Source organism: Heliconius melpomene, chromosome 1 (assembly GCF_056956725.1).
Source record: "Heliconius melpomene rosina isolate 202511_hmr_F chromosome 1, ASM5695672v1, whole genome shotgun sequence".
NCBI lineage: Eukaryota > Metazoa > Arthropoda > Insecta > Lepidoptera > Nymphalidae > Heliconius > Heliconius melpomene.
In genome coordinates this window covers 17,400,452-17,418,993 of record NC_140389.1, presented here as the reverse complement: position 1 = coordinate 17,418,993, position 18,542 = coordinate 17,400,452, and the positions used below count along the sequence as shown (strand labels likewise).

At 43.2% G+C, this 18,542-nt stretch overlaps 2 protein-coding genes and 1 long non-coding RNA gene across 4 annotated transcripts; 1 reads left to right on the top strand and 2 right to left on the bottom strand.

Annotated features, from left to right (window-relative positions):
* Nucleotides 1–1,631: 1,631 nt before the first annotated feature.
* Nucleotides 1,632–5,124, bottom strand: LOC146541827 (caspase drICE-like). Its single transcript, XM_085194509.1, has 7 exons — nt 4,964–5,124; nt 4,704–4,864; nt 4,478–4,603; nt 3,498–3,634; nt 2,888–3,063; nt 2,295–2,409; nt 1,632–1,912 (listed from the first exon to the last, which is right to left on the bottom strand). Exons 2-7 carry the CDS (start codon nt 4,751–4,753, stop codon nt 1,686–1,688), a joined length of 831 nt encoding a protein of 276 aa, XP_085050635.1. The 5' UTR covers nt 4,754–4,864; nt 4,964–5,124; the 3' UTR covers nt 1,632–1,685.
* A 50-nt stretch (nt 5,125–5,174) lies between these two features.
* On the top strand, nt 5,175–11,392 carry LOC146541826 (uncharacterized). 2 transcript variants are annotated; one of them, XR_014878550.1, is made up of 3 exons: nt 5,175–5,572; nt 6,823–6,902; nt 11,185–11,392. It is a non-coding gene; the product is annotated as an uncharacterized LOC146541826 (long non-coding RNA). The 2 variants fall into 2 exon arrangements; XR_014878551.1 differs by having other exon boundaries at nt 5,175–5,678.
* Nucleotides 11,393–11,763: 371 nt separating this feature from the next.
* On the bottom strand, nt 11,764–18,322 carry LOC146541825 (uncharacterized). The gene is made up of 2 exons (XM_085194449.1): nt 17,944–18,322; nt 11,764–11,961 (listed from the first exon to the last, which is right to left on the bottom strand). Exons 1-2 carry the CDS (start codon nt 18,235–18,237, stop codon nt 11,764–11,766), a joined length of 492 nt encoding a protein of 163 aa, XP_085050575.1. The 5' UTR covers nt 18,238–18,322.
* Between the last annotated feature and the right edge of the window lie 220 nt (nt 18,323–18,542).

Below are 18,542 nucleotides of genomic sequence, written 5' to 3'. Positions count from 1 at the left end.
GGTCTTAGTTAATGATTTGATTGTCTGATGAATGTCTTTAGTTTCATGTTTGTGCGCATGTTGTTTTGTTGTTGTTGTTCCACACAAGTTTTGGAGATCGGTATTACAATCACGCCTAGATGCTTGCTGACAGGAGTTAAAACGCCAAATAAAAAAAATTATATCACAACTTGAAGCCTTCATTTCATTTTTCGCCTGTCTTGTACAAGGACTACAGGCCTCGGATGTGGTCAATATTGTGTTAGCTAAAGTCCACTGTTTCCAGCTACTTTCTAAGGTAACCATAAATATTGATTTATCTATTGGCTGGATTCTTTTTGGTTTATCAGCGTTTCTGGCTGCTCGAACTCAAATTTTGCGAAAATAAGTTGATAATCTGATTCACATCAGCTCCAGGCAAAGTATGAGTGTTCCTGATTGAAGTTTTGCTATTTGGTTTCGATGATTGCCGTCTGTTGAAGTTTAGGTATAAATTCTTTTAGGGTTGTTTTTGAAGAAAGTTGAAAGAATTGCTATCACCTAATTATTTTCTGTGGCAAATTGTAATAGGCTCTCTCGCTTATTTGTATGCATGTGACCCGATTTTAGCATTGTCGCAGTGAAGTTCTTGTGGTCATGGGTGATTCATGACCGCAAGGACCTCACGCTTAGGAACCCTCGCCATGGTGATTTAAAAACCCTTATATGTAGCGACTGATTGGTGTACTTTGTATCTTATTTAAAGTGTGACGTAAGAATAATAAGAATAAGCTCAGGTTGAACTGGACGAGCCGGGATTCGAGGGAAATAAGAAACAATTACAATAATAATTATAGGACGTGGCGTACTTACATACATACTAACATACGTCTCTACAAGCCATCCGCTATAACATGAAACATTTAATGTAATGGATTTCGTAAAAGTTTCATCACAATCTGCAAATTATACATTATGTTGCTTTAATAATTCTTTAGGCGTTGCAACTTTGGTGGCTTAGAAGAAAAACTTTCTCATCTACAAAATCACCCACAGGCTATGACGCGCCATGACGACGATAGCACATGAAGACGAGTTGAGGATCACAGATAGACCAGACCAGAACATTGAAGGCACTTCGGGACGTTTGACACTCCCTTCTACTAAATTATATATTTTTTTTATTTTATAACATGTTTTACATGATATTTAGAAAAGTGTATTACTAATTGACGTGACTGTATTTTCATGTACATTCGGAGATAGATAGTTGGTGTCTGACGCGACAGGAGTACTGTATAGTGCGCGCCGCGCTCAGCTGCCATCATTCAATTTCAACCTTAATAATCATTTTCCATATTTAAGGAAGATAATTTTTTTTTAGAAACGTAGAACAGAGAAGCTAACAAGATAAACAAATTGTAATAAGCGTATAAGATTTGCGACGTATCTTGATAATAACGAATGGCCAGTGGTCAGATCGCTTGGTCGGTTTCCAAGAGGCGCGGATTTAAATCCCGTTTATTATTTATACGTTCTAAAAAAGTATTTTTGGTGGTTTTTTAATTTCCAAGACGGTGAGGTTCTATTTTAAATGAGCTGAAAACTTATTTCACGGTTAGCCAAAACCACGTAGAGTACAGAGGAAGCTAGTGTATCATTATTAACAATAAGACAATTTATTTATATATTTATTTATCATTTGTATAACCGTAATGCAGACTGTTTCAAATAAATTTAAAAAGCTTGGTTAAGGTGTATCGAGTTTCTGGCATTTGCTTTTTATTGTGGATAGACAACTTCTTGGGAGCGAAGGTGCTTTTGAAGTACGCCACCCGCATCTGCACCACCGTGGCGATGTGGAGGATGTCCAGCTCCTTGTGATACTCCTCTATCACATTACATAGCTCTTGAATCAAAAATGAACCCTCACTATTTCTGTAGGCAACGTATTCTGAAAATAATAATTAAAAAAAAATCAGCTTCACGCTTTATCCCGCACACAGTAGGGTAGACAGAGGAACCTAGTGTTAAGACAATCCGTTCCCCACTTTCTGCGGTATTTTGGAGGCTTTGCGCATTGAGTGGCGGAGCTCAACGCCGCGCTTTGCCTGGACACCAGAGCGAAGAAATAGAAACATAAATGATGACATGATATAGAGGCAGATTTATGTACCTATATGATTTGATAAGAAATAATAACTTTATTTCTTGTAGAATTTAAATTATTTCTCATACATACATATTACCTATTTACTTTTTACATTCATACTATACCTATTACAGTACTTCTTTAAAACAAAAATTCTTAAAGACAAATCCTAAGACCTACCTACCTTCCACAGTAGAGTAGAGTACCAGGAAGTCGGCTTGTGTCGGTATTATAACAGATGTCTCTCCGCCATCGATTTGTACTCTACGGCCGTCGTCGATCCGCCCCCCTCGGCATGCCTGTTGGTATAACCACAGACGATGTTGTAGCTCGACTCTGTAGTCTGCACACAGCAGGGAAGGCAGAGGGAACCCTAGTGTAGAGACACTCTGTTTCCATTAAGACACTTCCGTTCAACATTTTCCGCCGAATTCTCGAGGCATAGCGAGTTGGTAGGAAACTCAACGCCGCCTATTGCCTCATTAATAGAGCGAGGTAATGTAAATATTAAATATTTCATTTCTTGAAGTGGGAATAGAATCTATAAGCGTTGCGTTTACATTCACACCTTCTACCTCAGCCGCAGCACGGTCTCAATTTAAATATTTACAAAAAGTTATAAGTAGCTACTACCCTGCTGTGTGCGGGATACAGCGTGAAGCTGATTTTTTTTTAGTTATAAGTAGCATGCTCTAAAGTTTGCGTGTTACATTATGCTTGTTACAGAAGCGACGCGTGTATACCTAATGATAATATAAATGAGTCCAAAGATAACACCTGAAGGAACAACATCTTGGGTTTGCCGACGAGGCCGGCGTCGCCGCGCTCCAGCAGCGCCGTCACGTCCGAGAGGGCGTACGGCCTGTCGGATGCGTACAGCTCTCCGCCGCGGTCGCCGTGACTCAAGAAAGCGAAGCACAAGCACGCGGTCGTCTGGTGATCCTCGCGACTTACTGACATTCACCAAATATTCATTATGTTGCTACTACGCACAAACTATTTCCTTAGTAACCAATTCAATAAGGCCTTTAATTCATAAAAGAAATAGACCAGACCTATAGACGACTCGCGACGAGCCCCGGCTCGCACTGGGCCGTGCGTGGGTGTAACTTGAAGCAATGGTTGTGAGCTCCAACGCAACTCTTCGAATACATATATGTCCTGCTAATACGAAAGTTTATGAGGATGGAGTTTTGTTCCGATTTCACTCATAATATAACAATAAGTTAAAGCAGAAGAAATCAAGCTCGGATCGCTAGTGTAAGTTGAGGGTTTCTGACAAATAAAAATTGGCATCATACTCGTAGGTGGAAATAGAAGAACATGAACAGAACAAGCGAGGTGTTACTTGTGTTAAAATAAAAACAATGGAAAAGTAGAAACTTGCTATTCTTAACCGTGTCCAATATACCGCTGTGGTCCAAGTCTTGGTAGGTCTTCACTTTATAGTTCATGTCCATGAATACTTTACTAAGTCTTATAACATCCTCTATGGTCCCTGTCCTCTCTGGAGGACGCTTGTATCTAAAAATAATGTTAAATATAAATGATTATTTATACGTATGGTTATGCAGGGCGGGTGATTATAATTGTTTGATTGTTCTTATCTGCTAGAAAAACAGTATCTTCTGGATGCTCTCATTACTTTTTAGGGTTCCGTACGTCAAAAGATAAAAAGGGAACCCTTGTAGGATCACTTTGTTGTCCGTCTGTTAGTATGTTAAAGCCATTTATCTCGAGATCAAGCATAAGCGGACGTATCAAGCGCCATATCAAATAAGTACATATGTAGGTCCAGGGACCCAAGAACACTTCTAAGTCAACGCAATAAAAAGATGAACGAGCGTTTATGCGTTGATTTTTCTGCATTATATATGTAATCGCGTAATCAAACCCCATATCGCTGAGCATTCCTGTGGCCCTGCAGTTGTGAAATATGGCACGAAGTAAGAATTTTTTATATTACAAATTTATATTTGTTGTTCATTATATACAAAATGAGTGCACGTGCCCGCAAATTTTAATTTGTCAATTTTTATGAGTTTTACTTCCCGATGATCTATGATCCGGAAATTGGTACGGAAACCTATGTAGAGTGAGTCCGATTTGCACTAAACCTAGCAAAGTGAAATATAAAAATCGATTCAGTTGTTTGGAGTTCAGCACGGACAAACAATATAACACACAGACACAGAGACAGACGTACAAAAAAAATAAACGTTTGTATTGTTGTTATTTCAGAGTCGCGTAAATAACGTAATGCACCTGAAAAACACAGTTAATTTTAAATAACAGACACACTTCAATGATATTATTATTTGTATAGATGCTATTTAAAATATGAATAAATATTCAACTATTGCTTACTGGAAATGTCTTGTACTTTGGTACTTGTAGTGATTAAAAATATGTAAATACTTCTCGCCGGTCATGTCGTAGTACGTTAGTTCTGGAACCGTCACCAGCTCTGGTCGCACGACGGCGTCCTGCATGCTTAGGAAAAAAACAATGCCAATAATCAACCAAGAAAGATCCCCGCTTGGGAGATCCCGCCAATTAAGAAACAGAATCGTAATAAAATATAAACACTTACGTAGAATTCGAGGAGGTAACACCAAACGGAGCGTCTGTCTCGTTCTCCATATTTAGTAGACTCACGAGGGCCCTCTTACGACTGCCAGTGCTGGCGTCGTCCGCGCCCGCTTACCGCGTATCTACACACGGGTATATCGGCATCCACTTAGCGTTACGCATCTATACATGAAAAATATTGTTTATGATGTCTGTCACAACGTAAGACACACATTTCTTTTAGTACATATAAAGTAAAAAAATATCAGAGCGATTATTTACCCTAATTATACACATACAATTTGTATTTGAATGATTAGATATTATAAAATCTAAGCACTAACGTCTTGTAGACTAAAATTTATTGTAAAATAATTTTAAACACATTTATACCATAATAATACAAAAAAAAGTTGAACCAATTGTCTGCAAACAAAGCTACAGTGTTCGTAATCATTAGATAAGAGTTATCAGCTGATAACAGTATCAGGAGTGCGTCCGTCGATACGCGTATAATATGTTGCTTGTGTGAGCGAACTTTACAGTGAAAGTACAAAATAAAATTAAATAAATTGCGTGGGGAACGGATGGACTTAACAATAGGTTCCCTCGTGCCTTTTAATGTCCACTGCTGGACATAGGCCTCCCCCAATGCTCGCTATTCCGTCCAGTCCTGTGCCCTTTGAATCCAGCGGGTTCCCGCTGTCTTCTTAAGGTCATCGGTCCACCTGGTTGGAGGGCGGCTTGTACCTACTCCTTTTGCCGAGATGTGGTCGCCATTCGGCATTCGGTCTGCCTACTCTGTTATATGTATGATAAACCTTGAAGCTAAAAAAAACGGACAAGCGCGAGCAGGGCTCGCTCACTGAGGGTTCCGTATAATAAATGGAGGTCTCCAGCTTTTTCTGAAATTCAGGGTTAGCTTAGTCAGAGTCCTCTCATCTGCTACCTCACTTGGACTAGCGGCTTTAATACTAAACTTTGCCTCCCCTTTAAGGTTATTATTTTTAGGATTTTTACAAACATATTAGCTATTAAGCTAATATGTTTGTAAAAATCCTAAAAACTATTTACTACTAACTTAACTATTAGCTAAATTTCATAATTATAGGTCAATCGAAAGCACCCTATTTACGATTTACTTCATAGTGTCGAAATACGCATTTTTTGCGATATAAATGGCCATATATTTTTTTTAAGTAAATATGGAAATATGTTTTTTAACAGGAATTTCATGAATTTGAATGAATTTCAAGTTTGAATTTCAACCCAATATTTCCAAGCGTTCCTGAAATAAAGGATCTGGACAAACAGACGGACAAACAGAGTGATCTTATAAGGGTTTCTTTTTTCCTTAAAAGTCCGAAACCCTAAAAAGAAGAGGTTCAGTACATACTTATACATATGGCCACCTGCATTTCTTTCTTTATAAAAGTAATCAATTAATATTGATATAAGCCGCCGTGTAGAATAAATACTAAATAATACAATACATTTTAAAAGCAATCCACTTTGTCTGGAGCAACAATTCCAGACAAAAATAACAGTTAGTACTTGAGAGGACTCGTTACTAAGATGAATAAACAGACGTTCAAATACTTCTTCTTGTTGTGAGCACTCGGAGTAGTTAATTCTGTAATAAATAATATGACCATTTATATCGCGTACTGCCCTGGATTCCTGCAGGGTAAGATGACTGTATCTTGTCCTCTGGTATGGTGGATGTGAGACTTCAATAATTTTTTGTATGGGTCCCAGGTGGTAGAAAGTTTCCAACCGTCCTCTCTATTGAAATTAGGATGTTTTTGTAGTTCAATAGCCTCGCGGGTCATTCTCGGAATTGTTCTCCTTAGGGATTAAGCCAGTTAAATAGTTTCATTTAAAATGTATAATAATCGTGAAAATCAAAGATCAACTCTAAGAAGTCCTTTTTTGTTGTAAAGATAGTTTTAAAACATTCATAGCTTTATCATTGTATATATTTAAACAAGATTTAAACACTATATTTATTTAGGCACTAGCGGCCCCAACGCGGCTTCACCTTCTTAAACTATACGAATATTTATTTAGTGGCTTTAAGGAAAAATGATTATTTATTTTAGTTATGCACTAAATAAATATTATTTTTTTTATGGAAAAAGGACAAGGCAAACGAGCGTTCGGGTCACCAGATGGTGATCACCGCCGCCCACGACCCCTTGCAACACCAGAGGAGCTACAGGTGCGTTGCCGGTCTTTGAGGTGGAGATAGACGCTTTAATAAATAGTATTTTAAGTCTCTTGAGAATTTCTTTGATGTTGCTCCCCAAAATGTTCGTATTTCATAGAAAACTGTTTAGTTACACACACAGCATAGGTCGAGATACCTTTAAGAATCGGTTTTCTTAATGAAACTTATATTTAAGAATGATGAACGTGATTAGTAAAATTAAATCATAATATAGAAGTGTGAATTCTGTGAAGTGAACTATATAAATTCTCTGACGTTTTCTGGGATCCTATTGTAAAAGCGTACACATTGTCCCATAAGGAATTACGGATTCGATGCAATCGAGTCCCAGGTGCACTAAGTTTAAGCCTATTTCTAGTATTAATATTATGTACGTCCCCAATTTTGGTAAAATCATTAATGTTTTTCTCAACATACATAACATTTTCATTACACTCAGATTTAAAAAATAGTATTATTTTAGAAAATATTCTATATATGGTAATAATAAAGCCGCAGGACAGCTTGCTGTTGGGGAACTCAACCCCCCCTGCCGCACACCGCACTTCAACCTGTATACGTCCGAGTAAGCTCCCACCCACCTATTACAGTTTGGTTGGTTGCGATACCAGTATGAAAAAATGGATATAACTTCAGGTGGCAACGTAGTATCTTTAGACAGTTTATCCCATAGCACATCGTAAGATACAAGGTCAATTGCCTTTGACCTGTCCAAAAAACAAGCAAAACTAACGTTTTTCTGGCTGTGTAGTATTGAATAGTCTGCTTGAGACACAGTGTGTAAATCTCCTTCTTCTTCTTCTTCTTCCTGGCATTAATCCCGGCTATTACCGGGGTCTGCCTTCCTACTTAACCTACTCCACTTTGCGCGATCTTTTGCGTCCTCGGTGGTTAGACAATTGGCTCTCATGTCCTGCATCACGACATCCAACCAGCGCTTCCTTGGGCGTCCGGGAGGTCGCGCCCCACGAACTTGTATAGCAAGGCACTTGCGTCCGACATAGTTCTTAGGCCGGCGCGTAACGTGGCCAAACCATCTCAAGCGACGCTCTTGGAGCTTATCCGCTACGTCACGGACCCCAAGACTACCTCGAATGAATGTGTTGCGTATGCGGTCAGACCGCGTTACGCCGCACATCCACCTCAGCATCTTCATTTCCGTGACGTGCAGCTCCTGAGTGTGCCGAGATAGTGCTGGCCAACATTCGCTGCCGTATAAAAGAACCGGTCGGACGATGCTCTTGTATATCAGCCCCTTGAGCTTGGGCGGTATTCTGCGGTCGCAGACCACACCAGTGACCTCCCGCCATTTGGCCCAGGCAGCGCTTATCCGGCCATGGACATCGTGGTCGATGCCTCCAGACTCGTGCATAACGGATCCAAGGTACCTGAAATTCTCCGACTTAACGGCTGGCTCAGGACCTATAAGGATGGTGCTCGAGTCCCGGCTCCCGCAGGTCATGTACTCTGTCTTCGACACATTTAGTTTAAGACCGCCGTTCTCAAGCGTACCCTTCCAGAGGTTCACTTTACGCTCCAGCGTCAGTCGGTTCTCGGCAATGAGTGCTATGTCGTCGGCATACATCATCAGCCATGGAGGCTGGTCCTGGATGTGAGCCGAGACAGTATCGAGCACTACATTGAATAAGAACGGACTAAGAGCCGAGCCCTGGTGAACCCTCACTGTAATCGGGAAGGGTCTAGTGTCGCCAACAGCAGTCCTAACCATAGAAGCGGAGTCGTGGTACATGCCTCTGATAATCTCAATATAGGCCTCAGGGATCCCTTTGGATCGCAATGCCCACCAGATACACTGACGAGGCACACAGTCAAAGGCCTTCTGCAGATCTAAAAAGGCCACATGCAGAGCTCTCCTTTCTTCCCTGTACGCCTCCATCAAAGTTCTGAGGGCGAAAATGGCGTCCATGGTGGCCGATCCTGGCTGAAATCCATATTGAGACTCAGAGACAGTACACTCTCGGCGGAGCCTGAGGTCGATCATGCGCTCGAAGAGCTTCATGGTATGACTCATAAGCTTAATGCCCCTATAACTACCACAATCTTGAACACTGCCCCTTCCCTTGTAAATAGGGGTAATAAAGCTAAGCCGCCACTGATGCGGCATCTTACCAGTGTTCAAGATATGGTTAAAAAGGGTCAGTAAGCATGAGCACACCAAGAGAGCCCAACGATTTCCACGCTTCGATCGGAATGTCGTCAGGTCCCACCGCTTTTCCGTTCTTCATGCGTCGAAGGCAATTACGTGTTTCGTCAAGGGTTATTGGGGCAATAAGTCCGAGGTTAGGCGGTGGGTCGTGATGAAGACTGCATGGGTGCTGAGTATTCAGCAACTCCTGGAAGTAGCTTCTCCACCTCTCCTTCACAGAGTCATGATTACAGAGCAGCGTGCCCTGGGAATCTCTGACGCAAAGACATTTTGCGATATCTTGCGTCACTTTATCCCGGGAACGTGCCAGTTTGTAAATGAGCTTCTGCCCCTCCACAGTTTCAAGTTTATCATACAATGGTGACAAACTCTCACTGCGGGCTCTGGCTACAGCTCTTTTACTGGCACGTTTAGCTACTGTGTACTCCAGTCTGTCTTCAGGAGAGTTGGATTCCTGCCACTTCTTAAAGGCAGCCTTCTTTTCACGAGTCACCTCCTGGACCTCGTCATTCCACCACCATGTCTCCTTGTCGATGACACGTCCTCCCCTAGAAACGCCAAGAACTCGCCTGCCTGCCGCAATGATTGCCGACTGAGCCCGTTCCCAAGCCTCCTGAGCAGTCTCGGTGTTAGTCGAAAGATTATGACTTTTCACCTCTGCCAGGAAGTCGGTCTGCATCGGTCCATTCAGCAACCACCACTTGATCCGAGGCCTACGTTTCTCGGCTACTTTCTTCTTCGGAGTGACGTTAAAGTCCATGACAAGAAGACGATGTTGGGCCGTTAGGCTTTCGCCTGGAATGACCTTACAGTTAGTTACCCTGCCCATATGACACCGTCTGGTCAATAAGTAGTCTATTTGAGTTGAGTGGGACCCGCACTTATACGTGATAAGGTGCTGAGAATTCTTTTGGAAGAACGTATTCACGACGGCCAGATCAGACGCAATACAGGTTCTCAGAATGTTTTCTCCCTCTGCATTGCGAAGACCGTGCCCAAAACCCCCGTGAACACGTTCATACGGCTCAGCAGCCTTACCGACGTGCCCCCCCAACTAAGACCACTTCGGTAGACGGCACAGCAAGTAGCACCCCTTCATACTGCTCCCAGAATGTCTCCTTTTCGGCCGCGCTACATCCCGCCTGGGGAGCATAGGCACTGATTAAGTTTGTGATAACGCCCTCAATCAGTACCCTCACTCGCATCAAGCGGTCGGAGCGACGGTCAACTTCAAGGAGCCCATTCTGAAGCTCTTCAGAAAGCACTACCGCTACACCGTTTCTACCCGAAGGTGACCCAGTGTATATAAGCCGGTAACCCTGTCCGATGTCACGGGACTTATTGCCCTTCCAGCGTGTTTCCTGGAGGAAGGCACACTGGACCCGACGTCTCATGAGTACATCTGCGAGTTCCCTGCATCGTCAGAGAGCCAATATTCCACGTTGCAAAGCGGAGTTTCCTTCTGGGTACTAGCGTCTTTAGCCGTGCCCGTACAAGACACGGTAGCCCTTGCCCACTTGTCGCAGGTGTAGGGCGATGTGCCTGCGCGTCGTTTTGCGGCGACGCCCTAGCCGTACCCAGTCTTTTGTTTCTTTTTCGGTCCATTTAAGTGGCGGTTGGCGGTTTTTAAATGGAGCGACTGCCGTCTGACCTCCAAAACCCCTTTGTGGGGAAAAACCGAGGGGAGAGGAAAATAGAAGGCGTAGGATAGGTAAAAGGAGGGAGCTAAGGAAAAGAGGAGGGGGAGGGGGGGAGTTAGGACACCATTCTTACGGACTGGATGAGGATGTAAGAGTGGCGGCTCGAGGATCCGGGGTCGCGTACCCGTATGCCCACAAACAAATATCGGACAGATATTAGTCAGGACATCCTCTGGATACCACACTCCCACAGTGTGTAAATCGTCAGGACAAAATATAAAATATATTACAATGTCTTGAATATAGGTAAGCACATTGTAAATGGTCAGAGAAGTTGTTTGTATGTGAGTCACGACTGTACGAGCGCAACGTGTGAGTCATTTATAAAAGTTTGAGCGTGAAGTGTTTCTCTTCACGCTCGCTTCGGAAAAGGAAACTAATTCACGTTTCGGACGCAATGTTTCAGCGCGGAGCAAACACCCGCCCGGCGCTCACGGCGCTCCCAGCGCTGGCTCTCCCGGCGCTCCCGGCCTCCCGGCGCACTAACGCTCCCGGCTTCCCGGCGCGGGGAGGTGGCTCGCTGCACTCGAGCTCACTCGTCACTCCCTAGCCGAATCCTCCGGCGCGAGTCATTAATTCCCCTCAGTGTCACTGGAGCTTTTTTTATTTTATAACCGAGCACCTTTAAACGATGAAGTTTAAGAATAGTTTCTTTGGTAAATCGTTCAATTTTCCAAAGAAAAGAATCAAAACTTGAAAGTGCGGAGTGCTGATTAATTATAGCGAGAAATTTTCCTTTCAAATAGTCTTCATAAAGAAATTCTATGAGAGTTTTTCTACTTTGCATTTGTCAATAGCTGATTATACAATATGATTATATTAAAACATTGTTGACGTAATTTAATTAAATATCATTTCCAAACCAATTTTGTTTGATCGTGTACATAACGGAGCATTTAATTTCCCCCGTTTTGATTTTGATGGAGCGCGTCAATTCCATGGACGTCGCGGCGCAATCATGTTTCCAGAGATAGGTTTTCGGAAGTCATTTTCGTGAACACAACGTCCGCTCCCGTCCACTGCGGACCCCCGCGGACCCCTGAGCACCCCTGTGGACCCCTGCGGACACTGTCGCCTCTGATTGATTGCAGTGTTCTCCATTGTAGTTGTTTACTGTCATCAACGCAACACACACACTGTGTGTCGCGTGGATTAGAACACGCCGGCGTCGGTCGCGTTCCGGCTATGTCAATCAGAAAAAAAAAATAAGAATTAAAAGATTGTAATTTAAAATTAATAAAAAATTATTATTTTTCAATTTAAATTTAAAATTAATAAAAAAATATTATTAAAATTCAATCATAATGTGAATATACGAAAGATTCGACAACAAATAATAGAGAAAATTTTCTTTCAATATTAAGCAATATTGTGTAAAATTCATTTTCAAGATAAATTTATTGTTCTATTTTATAATTGTTGTCGAGGAAAGACTAGCAGAAACAGAAATAGTGATGTTTATTAATATTGTAATATAATTTAGATTATATCGACGACACGTGGCGTAGTGGTGCGGTATCGACGGTCGTGGGTTCACGGGTGGGGGTCATTTGGGATAATGAATTATTTACATTTCGCCGCTCGGGTTACATTTGACACACAAATTTTCCTTTCTTTACAACATCGAAACCAAAGAAATGTCACCGAAAAAAAAAATTATATTAATACAAGTTCAGGCCGCATTGCTTTCGTAATTCTCCAACTGACGGTCTACTATAGCCGGTATCTGGGATAGTAAGTTATTCAGTTCTTTTCCGTTTTACGAGTGGATGAGAACTGCAGTGCAAATTGACCGACTCATGGATACTACTCGCTCCGTCCATTTCGACCGAGTGCTCGGGTCGTCTGTACTCTGTAGGGCTCCTCCCACCCCCACGCTCCTACGTAGTCGGACATCCGACACATTCAAACACAATACTAGTGTACGCACGGAGGAGTAGCAGCTACAGTACAGTAAGCAAGATTGCGGAGAGCGTGGCGAGTCGGCGGAGAGCGCGGCGAGTCGGCGGAGAGCGCAACAAATTGTAAATAAAATCTGGCGGCGAGTAAGCACGGTAAAGTAAGAGTAATTACTGCTACGACCGTGATGTACAAATACGAGTACCGACCGCCATACGTACCGCCCTCTGTTTACTTTGTTTATCTTTTTTTCAGCTTTACCCTGTATCCCGCTCACAGCACAATAGGCAGAGGGAACCTAATGTTAAGACACTCTGTTCACCACTGTGCTGAATTTTAGAGGTATTGCGAGTTGAGTAGCGGAACTCAACGCCGCGCTGTAACCACAACCAGCCGCGTCCACAGTCACACGATGATGATGTGATTCTTTTTAATTGAAACTTCACAACTTAGGAACAGTACAAGTTTCATAAAATCGCTTCAGTAGTTTCAGTGATATGGGGAACTTAAGAAAACGTAGATATAGATATTTAGTAGAACCAATTTGAAGTAGGTTTATTTTTTTAATGATGTTGTTATGTTAATTTTAGATAAATATGTAATATATTAAGGTATACTACAAATCGACATTCCCGTTAATAGATAAGTAGGTATTTGATCTAGTCCAGAGGATGTCCTGACTAATATCTGTCCGATATTTGTTTGTGGGCATACGGGTACGCGACTCCGGATCCTCGAGCCGCCACTCTTACATCCTCATCCAGTCCGTAAGAATGGTGTCCTAACTCCCCCCCTTCCCCTCCCCCTTTCCTTAGCTCCCTCCTTTTACCTATCCTACCCCTTCTATTTTCCTCTCCCCTCGGTTTTTCCCCAAAAAGGGGTTTTGGAGGTCAGACGGCAGTCGCTCCATTTAAAAACCGCCAACCGCCACTTAAATGGACCGACAAAACAATAGACTGGGTACGGCTAGGGCGTCGCCGCAAAACGACGCGCAGGCACATCGCCCTACACCTGCGACAAGTGGGCAAGGGCTACCGTGTCTTGTACGGGCACGGCTAAAGACGCTAGTACCCAGAAGGAAACTCCGCTTTGCAACGTGGAATATTGGCTCTCTGACGATGCAGGGAACTCGCAGATGTACTCATGAGACGTCGGGTCCAGTGTGCCTTCCTCCAGGAAACACGCTGGAAGGGCAATAAGTCCCGTGACATCGGACAGGGTTACCGGCTTATATACACTGGGTCACCTTCGGGTAGAAACGGTGTAGCGGTAGTGCTTTCTGAAGAGCTTCAGAATGGGCTCCTTGAAGTTGACCGTCGCTCCGACCGCTTGATGCGAGTGAGGGTACTGATTGAGGGCGTTATCACAAACTTAATCAGTGCCTATGCTCCCCAGGCGGGATGTAGCGCGGCCGAAAAGGAGACATTCTGGGAGCAGTATGAAGGGGTGCTACTTGCTGTGAAGACTACCGAAGTGGTCTTAGTTGGGGGGGCACGTCGGTAAGGCTGCTGAGCCGTATGAACGTGTTCACGGGGGTTTTGGGCACGGTCTTCGCAATGCAGAGGGAGAAAACATTCTGAGAACCTGTATTGCGTCTGATCTGGCCGTCGTGAATACGTTCTTCCAAAAGAATTCTCAGCACCTTATCACGTATAAGTGCGGGTCCCACTCAACTCAAATAGACTACTTATTGACCAGACGGTGTCATATGGGCAGGGTAACTAACTGTAAGGTCATTCCAGGCGAAAGCCTAACGGCCCAACATCGTCTTCTTGTCATGGACTTTAACGTCACTCCGAAGAAGAAAGTAGCCGAGAAACGTAGGCCTCGGATCAAGTGGTGGTTGCTGAATGGACCGATGCAGACCGACTTCCTGGCAGAGGTGAAAAGTCATAATCTTTCGACTAACACCGAAACTGCTCAGGAGGCTTGGGATCGGGCTCAGTCGGCAATCATTGCGGCAGGCAGGCGAGTTCTTGGCGTTTCTAGGGGAGGACGTGTCATCGACAAGGAGACATGGTGGTGGAATGACGAGGTCCAGGAGGTGACTCGTGAAAAGAAGGCTGCCTTTAAGAAGTGGCAGGGATCCAACTCTCCTGAAGACAGACTGGAGTACACAGTAGCTAAACGTGCCAGTAAAAGAGCTGTAGCCAGAGCCCGCAGTGAGAGTTTGTCACCATTGTATGATAAACTTGAAACTGTGGAGGGGCAGAAGCTCATTTACAAACTGGTTCGCTCCCGGGATAAAGTGACGCAAGATATCGCAAAATGTCTTTGAGTCAGAGATTCCCAGGGCACGCTGCTCTGTAATCATGACTCTGTGAAGGAGAGGTGGAGAAGCTACTTCCAGGAGTTGCTGAATACTCAGCACCCATGCAGTCTTCATCACGACCCACCGCCTAACCTCGGACTTATTGCCCCAATAACCCTTGACGAAACACGTAATTGCCTTCGACACATGAAGAACGGAAAAGCGGTGGGACCTGACGACATTCCGATCGAAGCGTGAAAATCGTTGGGCTCTCTTGGTGTGCTCATGCTTACTGACCTTTTTAACCATATCTTGAACACTGGTAAGATGCCGCATCAGTGGCGGCTTAGCCTTATTACCCCTATTTACAAGGGAAGGGGCAGTGTTCAAGATTGTGGTAGTAATAGGGGCATTAAGCTTATGAATCATACCATGAAGCTCTTCGAGCGCATGATCGACCTCAGGCTCCGCCGAGAGTGTACTGTCTCTGAGTCTCAATATGGATTTCAGCCAGGATCGGCCACCATGGACGCCATTTTCGCCCTCAGAACTTTGATGGAGGCGTACAGGGAAGAAAGGAGAGCTCTGCATGTGGCCTTTTTAGATCTGCAGAAGGCCTTTGACTGTGTGCCTCGTCAGTGTATCTGGTGGGCATTGCGATCCAAAGGGATCCCTGAGGCCTATATTGAGATTATCAGAGGCATGTACCACGACTCCGCTTCTATGGTTAGGACTGCTGTTGGCGACACTAGACCCTTCCCGATTACAGTGAGGGTTCACCAGGGCTCGGCTCTTAGTCCGTTCTTATTCAATGTAGTGCTCGATACTGTCTCGGCTCACATCCAGGACCAGCCTCCATGGCTGATGATGTATGCCGACGACATAGCACTCATTGCCGAGAACCGACTGACGCTGGAGCGTAAAGTGAACCTCTGGAAGGGTACGCTTGAGAACGGCGGTCTTAAACTAAATGTGTCGAAGACAGAGTACATGACCTGCGGGAGCCGGGACTCGAGCACCATCCTTATAGGTCCTGAGCCAGCCGTTAAGTCGGAGAATTTCAGGTACCTTGGATCCGTTATGCACGAGTCTGGAGGCATCGACCACGATGTCCATGGCCGGATAAGCGCTGCCTGGGCCAAATGGCGGGAGGTCACTGGTGTGGTCTGCGACCGCAGAATACCGCCCAAGCTCAAGGGGCTGATATACAAGAGCATCGTCCGACCGGTTCTTTTATACGGCAGCGAATGTTGGCCAGCACTATCTCGGCACACTCAGGAGCTGCACGTCACGGAAATGAAGATGCTGAGGTGGATGTGCGGCGTAACGCGGTCTGACCGCATACGCAACACATTCATTCGAGGTAGTCTTGGGGTCCGTGACGTAGCGGATAAGCTCCAAGAGCGTCGCTTGAGATGGTTTGGCCACGTTACGCGCCGGCCTAAGAACTATGTCGGACGCAAGTGCCTTGCTATATTAGTTCCTGGGGCGCCCAAGGAAGCGCTGGTTGGATGTCGTGATGCAGGACATGAGAGCCAATGGTCTAACCACCGAGGACGCAAAAGATCGTGCAAAGTGGAGTAGTTTGAGTAGGAAGGCAGACCCTGGTAATAGCCGGGATTAATGCCAGGAAGAAGAGATAAGTAGGTATTTGAGTATTTGATTGTTTTAAATTTGGACCAGACTCTTACGGAGATATTGCTTGCATTTCTCTTTTTACACATAACATAAACGTCTATTTATTATGAGCTTACGTAAAACGAATGTGAATTATGTATAATTATAATAAGTACAGACGGTCGACCGGCGCGCCCCACGCCCGCTGCGGAGCGGTACGGACTACAGCATGTCTTAAATATTAACTTTTATATACTTTGATAAACAATACTTCAATTATATTTTTCATTTTTGTAAAATCCACTACATTGATTGAAATAAAATCTTTTCTCTTTCTTTTCCCTTTAATAACATTACTAGGGGCACGAACAGGACCTCAGTGTGGACTCGCTGCGCTTGCAAAATCTCGGTAGTGTTCACATGTTGAGCGAAGCGAGCATCAATTGTTTTACATGTAACTCTATGGGGAAATTTGTCACTTCATTATTCTTCAAGTCCATTGAATTTTTAGAATCTTCTTTCGCCTGAGACCATCTACGTGGTCATGTCATATCTATATGTTTGCAAATTTTCATCTCAATCGGTCAAACCGTTTGGGAGCCTATTGGTGACAAAGAGTGTAAAAAGTCTCCAGTAGCGCTCCGCTCGCTCGTAATGGATTACAAAATTTAAAGTTGGTAGCGCATTTTGAGTCGTATTAAATCTGTCAATATAAATAAAGAATATGACGCAAAAATTGTAGAAAGAAATAAGTTGTGTAAACCAGTTAGGCGCGGGGCGGAGTGGGGCAGTTGCGGGAAGGGGGAGGACGAGTGTACATTAATATCTCTCCAAATCTGTTTGTGTTCCCTCCAATTTGCATTTATATCGAAACTGAAGCTGCGCATTTTTTGGTGGTGTCTACTTACGTTTAAATCCTCACATTAACAAAAATTACAAATATTACTAAAATAAATATAAGACTGCTTTAAGGAGCGCCGATAAATCCTTTTAATATCAAAACTATTTCTTTTTCAGCTTCACGCTGTATCCCGCATGTAGCAGAGCAGGCAGAAGGAGCCTAGTGTTACGACACTTCATTCCCCACTTTCCGGTCAATGCTGGAAGCACAGCTTGTTGAATGTGGCGGAACTCAACGTCGCGCTTTGCCTTGACGCTAGAGCAAAGAAATTAAAATATTAAACATTTCAAATGATCTTCAGTCCGTTCAGTGGAAATTGATTTTCAGTCAGGAAATGATAATATTTTAATTATCTTCATTTCCCGCCCGCACCCTGGTAATAGCGGGGCGGTGCGTGTTGATCTCGTTTTCCCCATTACTATAGAAATTTCGAGAAATTAAATTAAATAAATAAAAAAAAATTAAAATAAATTAAATTTTAATTTCGAGAAACCTACTTGCAGTTTAATATTCAGATTTCTTTTTACAATAGCGTTGAACATTTTATACATTGAAGTCCAATTGTTTGCTCCTTCCAGATTTATTACTGTGCTGTTTCCTTCCATCGTGATTGTTTTTGGCTTATTTTTCTTTTTTATTCCTTCCCGGCAACTTAACCTCCAAATTCCAACACCTACGCCGAAGCGTCGCGTGAAGTAACGCTGTTTTAATCCCGCCAGTATTTCTAATTTTCTACGATTGATGCAATCTTCTTTATTATTGTTACGACGTGGTCTGGGCCCATAACCCATTGTATTTATATGGTTTAGTAAATAGCATTCAGCTATAGTCCGACCCAACTACTATTGCGCAGAAACGGGAATCGGTGCGGCGTGAGCGGGGTTGTCTATGTGCAGATGTCAAAATTGATTTTTAATATTGATTGATTGTTTAATATAATACTAGTTCATTATAAATGTAGATTATACTTTTTACGTATCATTTGATATTAAAATAATTAATAAAATTATCAATACTATTTACAAATAATCACGAAATATTAATTTATTTTGTTTTCGTAGGTTCTCATGTAACATTATAAAACTCATTTACTATT